This window comes from Vipera berus (assembly GCF_964194415.1).
Source record: "Vipera berus genome assembly, chromosome: 3".
Classification (NCBI taxonomy): Eukaryota; Metazoa; Chordata; class Lepidosauria; order Squamata; family Viperidae; genus Vipera; species Vipera berus.
Genome location: NC_138204.1, coordinates 144,657,180 through 144,666,559, shown reverse-complemented (window position 1 = coordinate 144,666,559; position 9,380 = coordinate 144,657,180). Strand labels below are relative to the sequence as shown.

The window sequence follows — 9,380 nt, the reverse complement described above, 5'->3', positions numbered from 1 at the left end:
GAGCACCAACTTAGGAACCCGTGCTTCTACTCAGAATTTGGCAGCAGCCTGTGGGGCACGCAATTGGTCAAGACTGCTAAAAAGTCCATGGAAGAGGAAATCTGTTAACTCGGGGCTGAACAGCAGAGTCCTTGGTGCTCTCTTGAGCTTGATTGTTTACTTACACACGTTTCATTACCCAACTAGAACCGATGGCGTTAATCCAACTGGGCAATGAAACACGTGTCAACTGCAACCAAGTTCCAGAGAGCACCAAGGACCCCCCCCCCCCAGATTTCTAGAGCGCTTCGCTCAAACACGAACAGGACCAGTAGATGGAAGTCAGCACATTCGAACTGACAAAATAACTACAAAACCTTTAGGAAGAAGCGAGCTACGTCATCCGTCCAGATTTTACATAGACCTTTGCTTATTTCCCGGCTCCCTAGATCCGCCGCCGCCGCCGTTTCCACCTCCTGCTCTGCCCCGTTTCCCCTCTAGCGGGCGCGCCAAGCCTCACGCAATTGTCCCGCGTAATCCGGGAGAGCCGCCATGGTACTCCCCGGAAGCCCCGCCCCTTCTCTTCCCTAGCTCCACCTCCCCCCCCCCAGCAGTGGGAGGAGCGACGACGACGACGTCCCGTCGCGGGCTTGGCCGCTCTCTAAATCCGCGAGCCTCGGCTCGGCTTATTCGCCCGAGGGAGTCGGAGGCGGAGTTTCTTTGGGTGACTTTCGGGGCATGTTCCGACCTACCGTCCTTAAGTTCTTGAGGCCGAAACCGCTGCGTTTTTGCAGCTCGCTTTGTGGGATCAGGTGAGAGCGGTTCCCAGGGGGCAGCAGGGCTCCCTAAAGGGGAGCGGGAGGGGAGAGAAAGGGGGTCTCAAGCGGATGAGTTGCCCTCCCCCCCCCCAAGAAGAAGCCGTGCCCGAGTATTTATTTCTGTTTTCTTCCTCGGGAGAGAGACCAGCCGGCTAAGCGCCGTTGCTTCTTTCCGTGTTAGGATTCTGTGCGTTGTATGCCAACCGATTTCCCCGAATTGGTGCTTTCCAAATATATGGGATTACAATGCTGATCGCCGCCAGCTTCCTTGGTTTTTTAAGATGTCGGATTTTATTTATTTATTTTTTTATTTTATTTTAATTCCATTTATATCCCGCCCTTCTCCGAAGACTCAGGGCGGCTTACAAGCTTAGCAGTGCTTGCCTGCAGGTACATGTTTCCCTTTGCAGGTGCTGTCATTTTTATTTTCCATAATACCGTGGAGTAAAGGGGAAGAAGTTCTGCTGGATGCCGGAAGGGTGTTTTTAAGAGATGGCTTAAAAGTAACTCATAGGGGCGAGTAGGGGGTTACTTATTTGTATTGGTAGATAAGACAAGCAAAAACAGCGCTAACAGTTGCACTGCTTCTGCGTATTCCAGGGATTTAATGTGAGATTCTTTGAGATTTTCACTATTTAAAGTGTGGTTGCCTGTTGGAAAGTTTTCCGGTCAGGTGTATATGTACTAAATATGTGTTTTAGAGTGTGGAATTGTAGAATCCAGATCTTCTTGGACTCTACTCAAGTGTTAGTATTTCACCACACTGAAACATTTGGTGATATTGTTACCCTGGACCAGTTTAGCTCTGTCGAAGCAAAAGGGGCAATAGAAAGATGAGATTCAGGAATAGTTCATTCTTTACTTTAAAATCTCGTCTTTTTCTCCCATCAGTTTTTGGCTGCTGTATTTCAATGAACCTACAAATACATCCAGGGATCAAAAAGTTATCTCTATTACTTATTTGACAGTACATGTTTGAAAATTTGATCTCAGCAGTGCTCCTGAGTAGTTAAGTCAGTCAGAGCCTGATTCTCAGTCCTGTTGTGAAAGCTATATTTGTCCACTTTAGGATGAGGTGCCTTATTGTCTGCATGGTACACCATGCAAACCGATAACTCTAGAAACAAAATACAGTAATCTCTTTTCATAGAGGGCATAAAAAGGTAAAGGTAAAGGTTCCCCCGCACATGCGTGCTAGTCGTTTCCGACTCTAGGGGCCGGTGCTCATCTCCGTTTCAAAGCCGAAGAGCCAGCGCTTGTCCGAGGACGTCTCCGTGGTCATGTGGCCGGCATGACTAGACGCCAAAGGCGCACGGAACGCTGTTACCTTCCCACCGTAGTGGTCCCTATTTGTCTACTTGCATTTTTACGTGCTTTCGAACTGCTAGGTGGGCAGAAGCTGGGACGAGTAACAGGCGCTCACTCTGTTACGCGGCACTCGGGATTCGACCCGCCAAACTGCCGACCTTCCGATCGACAAGTTCAGCGTCCTAACCCACTGAGCCACCGCGTCCCTTAGAGGGCATACAGTCAGATAAATAAAATGCATCTTGCTGTGAAACAGTAAATAACACGGTGTGCTTTAGATGGCCATTCTGTTAGAATTACAGTATGTTCCTGGTGGGCGTACTGTACTAAATATGAAGCATTCAGTGACTTATCTTTGTTCCATCTATGCATACTGTATATTCCAGGGACAATTTTGCAGTTTTTACAACACTATTTCTGGACTATGGACTGGCCACGGGTTTATAATTGTACATGCTTAAAATCTCATAAATGTGGAAGTATACTGAAAAGATCAGTTTACATTCCAATTCCAAAGAAAGGCAGTGCCAAAGAATGTTCAAACTATCACACCATTGCACTCATTTCTCATGCTAGTAAAGTTATGCTTAAAATCCTACAAGCTAGACTCCAGCAGTATGTGGATCGAGAACTTCCAGAAGTACAGGCAGGATTTCGAAGAGGCAGAGGAACTAGAGATCAAATTGCCAACATACGCTGGATCATGGAGAAAGCTAGAGAGTTCCAGAAAAACATCTACTTCTGCTTCATTGACTATGCTAAAGCCTTTGATTGCATGGATCATAACAAACTGGCAAGTTCTTAAAGAGATGGGCGTACCAGACCATCTTATTTGTCTCTTGAGAAACCTATATGTGGGCCAAGAAGCAACAGTGAGAACTGGACACGGAACCACTGATTGGTTCAAAATTGGGAAAGGAGTCCAGCAAGGCTGTATACTGTCGCCCTGCCTATTATATGCAGAGCACATCATGAGAAAGGCAGGGTTAGAGGAATCAAAAGTTGGAATTAAGATTGCTGGAAGAAATATCAACAACCTAAGATATGCAGATGATACCACTCTAATGGCAGAAAGTGAAGAAGAACTAAAGAGCCTCTTGTTGCGGGTGAAGAAGGAGAGTGCAAAACTTGGGTTGAAACTTAACATTAAGAAAACCAAGATCATGGCATCCGGCCCTCTCAATTCCTGGCAAATAGATGGGGAAGAAATGGAGGTAGTGACAGATTTTATTTTCCTGGGCTCCAAGATCACTGCAGATGGGGACTGTAGCCAAGAAATTAAAAAACGCTTGCTCCTTGGGAGGAAAGCCATGGCAAATCTAGACAGCACACTAAAAAGCAGAGACATCACCCTGTCAACAAAAGTGCGTATAGTCAAGGCTATGGTCTTCCCAGTTGCAATGTATGTCAGTGAAAGCTGGACCATAAAAAAGGCTGAGCGCCAAAGAATTGAGGCCTTTGAACTATGGTGCTGGAGAAGACTCCTGCGAGTTCCTTGGACTGCAAGGCGATCAAACCGGTCAGTCCTAGAGGAGATCAACCCTGACTGCTCTTTAGAAGGCCAGATCCTGAAGCTAAAACTCAAATACTTTGGCCACCTAATGAGGAGGAAGGACTCACTGGAGAAGAGCCTAATGCTGGGAAAGATTGAGGGCAATAGAAGAAGGGGATGACAGAGAATGAGGTGGCTGGATGGAGTCACTGAAGCAGTAGGCGTGAGCTTAAATGGACTCCAGTAGAGGACAGGAAGACCTGGAGGAACGTTGTCCATAGGGTCGCGATGGGTCGGACACGACTTCGCAGCTAACAACAACAATACTGACCTAGCCATATTTAGGGTTGTCCACTCAGTCATTTAAATATATCAATGTGCATATCTGCATAGAATCTGTATTGATATACAGATTGCAGCTAGCATATATTTTACAATCACAAAATAGATATCTGAACTGGTTTCTGAACCAGTTCCTATGGAGACATGTAATACTGTAAACTCTTGTGCAAGTTATGCACTAGATGTAAATTGATTCTTATGCAATCATTAGGTATATATTCGTACATAATTTTACATGCACTGTGATTAAGGTGTGAACATATATAGTATGATGTGTTCTTTTTATACTGTTCAGCCAAGTCAGCTGTTAGCATAATTTGAGGGCTACAAACTGGGTATCTGTTTTGTTTCACATATGAAAAAAATTATGGTATCCAGAAAGTTCAGTTGAATTGGCTGCAGCTTGAAGAAACAAAAATCTTTTGCCCTTTCATTGTTTTGTTAAAACCTAACAATTTCTAGTGTTGTGACAATAAAGGGAACTCAGAGCGAGCCTCTTGGGCTGGAAAATTGGCTACCTTCTTAAAGTTGTTCAGATTTGCTACTCCTGGCTTTCGCTAAACATGTTTGTTGACCTCAACCTGAATTTTTCCCCCTGTGCCATAGCTTTGGCACAGTGTCAAAGATATGCAGCTTATATAAAAATTTTGCAGATGTGGCAAAAGCTAGCAAAAACAGGTAAATAAAAATAATTTAATATAGGACAAATTTATCACATTCAGCAGTGTGGCAGGGAACTCAGATGATCTTGGGCAAAACTAGGATGGAAGAGTGATTGTCCTGATCTTTAGTTATGCTGACCATGGTAACCTTCTGTATATAAAGATTTGGAGTATGGTCACCATGCAGCACTGGTACCCCCTTCCTAGGCAACTGATAACAGTCTGTGGTAGTGGGTGAAGAGAAAATAAGTCCACCTTGCTATTTTATGACTACAGTAGAGTTCAATCCTTTCCACCCTTACTTTTCAATTTCTGTATGGAGCTGCTAGGTAAATATCAATGCACAGATAAAGCCTTTTCACCTCTGGTTGGAGAGGTCTTGCAGTTGAGATACCTGATTTGGTGTCCAGAGACCATTAGTATAGCATTGGGCAAAGTCCACTTTCCATAGTGATTGTTGGTGGAAACCTTTGAGCTGTTAGCTTTTGCCCTGTATGTTTCTGGCAATTTAAACAACTGGTACATGCCTGAGCGCTATGAAAGATGCAGGTCACACTGTAGTTTGGCATTTTCATTTGTGTCACCCAACAAAATTAGTAAAAGAAAAGAAGAGGGAGAGTTTTGGAGATGCGGTCTGGGGTAGAGATAGTTCTGGGAATGAAAGGAGAGGAAACTAGAAGGAAATGAGGTGATGGGACAAGGTAACCAACTATGGATGAAAGCAAAGAAGAGAAATCCTACATATCTATTGCAAAAACATATTACAAGAATAAGGGACGCGGTGGCTCAGTGGGTTAAGACGCTGAGCTTGTCGATCAGAAGGTCGGCAGCTTGGCGGGTCGAATCCCGAGTACCGCGTAGCAGAGTGAGCGCCTGCTACTCGTCCCAGCTTCTGCCAACCTAGCAGTTCGAAAGCATGTAAAAATGCAAGTAGAAAAATAGGGACCACTATGGTGGGAAGGTAACAGCGTTCCGTGCGCCTTTGGCGTCCAGTCATGCCGGCCACATGACCACGGAGACGTCCTCGGACAAGCGCTGGCTCTTCGGCTTTGAAACGGAGATGAGCACCGGCCCCTAGAGTCGGAAACGACTAGCACGCATGTGCGGGGGAACCTTTACCTTTACCTATTACAAGAATAAAAATTCCTCAGCACTGGTGACCTGAGACAGGCTAATTTAGAGGCATGGCTCAACTCTGTGCTTTGCCTTAATAATTTCAACCCAATTTATAATGCCTGAATGTGTAAGGACTAGGTCACTAGGGAAACTGATGGGCAAAATCAAGATACTGACAACTGTGTAGTAGTGATGTAAGCCTCTCCTTTCCCTGTTCACAAAAGAGAGAAAAGAAAAAGGAAGTAGGAGTGGGGCAAGTTTGGGAGGGCTTCTTAGAGCAGGGCTTTTCAACCGGTGGTACACGTACCACCTGTGGTACTTTGCCATGTGGCAGGTGGTATGCAACTGCCAGCCAAGTGTAGTAGGGGAGGGGAATGAGCCTAAGCAAGCCAAGCCTGAGGGAGAGGCAGCTGCAGCTGCATGACTGTTGGACTTGGCAGAAGCCCTAAGAGCTGGCAGGGCTCCAGCTGATTGGTGCTTCCCGAAGCAGCTGGGAACTGGATGTGAACTGAAGAAAAAAAAGGGGGGAGGAGGAGAGGAGAAGCTATAAGAGGAGGTTGTTTGGGCGGGGGAAGGGAAAAAAGGACAACAGGAAAGGTTTAATCCCTTTTAATTGAGTCTGGCTTTTAGAAAGTTTTCTTTGAATAAAAAGGCTTACCGTAATTTAAAGCTTTTCATAATTGGCAGAGCCTTTCAGTCTCGGATTGCAACATTGTGACAGCCTGGGGCAGCTTAAAAAGAAAAAAAATGGAATTTGTGTTTCTTTATTGCTTTGCACTTGATTCCTGTGTCTTTAAGAGTAGAGGGAACGGATTGGTGTGTGTGTGTGTGTGTGTGTGTGTGTGTGTGTGTGTGTGCATTCTTACTACACTGTGAAAGAGCTCAGAAGGGACCAGCTAGCTCAGGAGTCTACAAAGTTAGCAACTTTAAAGCCTGCGGACTTCAACTCCCAGAACTCTTCAACCAGCCATGAGGGCTGAGGAATTCTGGGAGTTGAAGTGCACAAGTCTTAAAAGTGCCAGGTTGGAAGACCCCTGAACTAGCTGGAAGTGGTGCATATTAATTGTTGTTGTTAGTTGCGAAGTCGTGTCCGACCCATCGCGACCCTATGGACAATGTTCCTCCAGGCTTTCCTGTCCTCTACCATCTTCTGGAGTCCATTTAAGCTCACGCCTACTGCTTCAGTGACTCCATCCAGCCACCTCATTCTCTGTCGTCCCCTTCTTCTATTGCCCTCAATCTTTCCCAGCATTAGGCTCTTCTCCAGTGAGTCCTTCCTCCTCATTAGGTGGCCAAAGTATTTGAGTTTTAGCTTCAGGATCTGGCCTTCTAAAGAGCAGTCAGGGTTGATCTCCTCTAGGACTGACCGGTTTGATCGCCTTGCAGTCCAAGGGACTCGCAGGAGTCTTCTCCAGCACCAGAGTTCAAAGGCCTCAATTCTTTTGCGCTCAGCCTTTCTTATGGTCCAACTTTCACTGCCATTGCAACTGGGAAGACCATAGCCTTGACTATACGCACTTTTGTTGACAGGGTGATGTCTCTGCTTTTTAGTGTGCTGTCTAGATTTGCCATGGCTTTCCTCCCGAGGAGCAAGCGTCTTTTAATTTCTTGACTACAGTCCCCATCTGCAGTGATCTTGGAGCCCAGGAAAATAAAATCTGTCACTACCTCCATTTCTTCCCCATCTATTTGCCAGGAATTGAGAGGGCCGGATGCCATGATCTTGGTTTTCTTAATGTTTAGTTTCAACCCAACTTTTGCACTCTCCTTCTTCACTCGCAACAAGAGACTCTTCAGTTCCTCTTCACTTTCTGCCATTAGAGTGGTATCATCTGCATATCTTAGGTTGTTGATATTTCTTCCAGCAATCTTAATTCCAACTTTAGATTCATCTAGCCCTGCCTTTCTCATGATGTGCTCTGCATATAAGTTAAATAGGCAAGGCGACAGTATACAGCCTTGCCGGACTCCTTTCCCAATTTTGAACCAATCAGTGGTTCCGTGTCCAGTTCTCACTGTTGCTTCTTGGCCCGCATATAGGTTTCTCAAGAGACAAATAAGATGTTCTGGTACTCCCATCTCTTTAAGAACTTGCCACAGTTTGTTATGATCCACACAATCAAAGGCTTTAGCATAGTCAATGAAGCAGAAGTAGATGTTTTTCTGGAACTCTCTAGCTTTCTCCATGATCCAGCGTATGTTGGCTATTTGATCTCTAGTTCCTCTGCCTCTTCGAAATCCTGCCTGTACTTCTGGTAGTTCTCTATCCACATACTGCTGGAGTCTAGCTTGTAGGATTTTAAGCATAACTTTACTAGCATGAGAAATGAGTGCAATGGTGCGATAGTTTGAACATTCTTTGGCACTGCCTTTCTTTGGAATTGGAATGTAAACTGATCTTTTCCAATCCTGTGGCCACTGTTGAGTTTTCCAAATTTGCTGGCAAATTGAGTGTAGCACTTTTACTGCATCGTCTTTTAAGATTTTGAATAGCTCAGCTGGAATACTGTCACCTCCACTAGCTTTGTTGTTGCTCAGCTTTTCTAAGGCCCACTTCACTTCACATTCTAGGATGTCTGGCTCGAGGTCAGTGACCACCTCATTGTGATTATCAGGGACATTAAGCTCATTCTTGTATAGTTCTTCTGTGTAATTTTGCCATCTCTTCTTAATCTCTTCTGCCTCTGTTAGGTCCCTGCCATTTTGGTCCTTTATCATGCCCATTTTTGCATTGAACGTTCCCTTCATCTCCCCAATTTTCTTGAAAAGATCTCTGGTCCTCCCTATTCTATTGTTTTCTTCTATTTCTTTGCACTGTTCATTTAAGAAGGCATTCTTATCTCTTCTAGCTATTCTCTGGAATTCTGCATTCAATTGGGCGTATCTTTCTTTTTCTCTCTTGCCTTTTGCTTCCCTCCTTTCCTCAGCTATTTGCAAAGCTTCCTCAGACAGCCATTTTGCTTTCTTGCATTTCTTTTTCTTTGGGATGGTTTTGGTTGCTACCTCTTGTACAATGTTGCGAACCTCTGTCCATAGTTCTTCAGGCATCCTGTCTATCAGATCTAATTCCTTAAATCTATTTGTCACCTCTACTGTATATTCAATGGGGATATGATTTAATTCATACCTGATTGGCCTGGTGCTTTTCCCTACTTTCTTCAGTTTAAGCCTAAACTTTGCAACGAGAAGCTCATGGTCTGAGCCACAGTCAGCTCCTGGTCTTGTTTTTACTGACTGTATAGAGCTTCTCCATCTTTGGCTGCAGAGCATATAGTCAATCTGATTTCTGTGTTGACCGTCTGGTGATGTCCATGTGTAGAGCCGTCTCTTGGGTTGTTGGAAAAGAGTGTTTGCTATGACCATCGTATTCTCTTGACAAAATTCTATCAGCCTGTGCCCTGCTTCATTTTGTACTCCAAGGCCAAACTTGCCTGTTATTCCGGTTATCTTTTGGCTTCCTACTTTAGCATTATTCCGGTTATCTTTTGGCTTCCTACTTTAGCATATTAATAAACATGGATAAATTTGTCAGTGCAAAGGGAAAATGATTCAGCAAAGGAACAGCCACCAAAGAAATTAAAACTGGTACTTTTTAAAAAAAATTCTACAGTTTGCAATATTGTATTAGATTATAGAATAATCTAATTATAGAATAAAATACAA

General features: G+C 44.5%; 1 protein-coding gene across 1 annotated transcript in view; it reads left to right on the top strand.

The window, feature by feature from the left end:
* Positions 1-689: 689 nt before the first annotated feature.
* ECI2 (enoyl-CoA delta isomerase 2) overlaps positions 690-9,380 on the top strand; it is a 33,980-nt gene continuing 25,289 nt past the window's right edge. Inside the window, exon 1 of the mRNA XM_081325941.1 lies at positions 690-791. Coding sequence (XP_081182067.1) covers positions 718-791 — 74 coding nt within the window. The 5' untranslated portion in view covers positions 690-717. The remainder of the gene's footprint in view (positions 792-9,380) is intronic.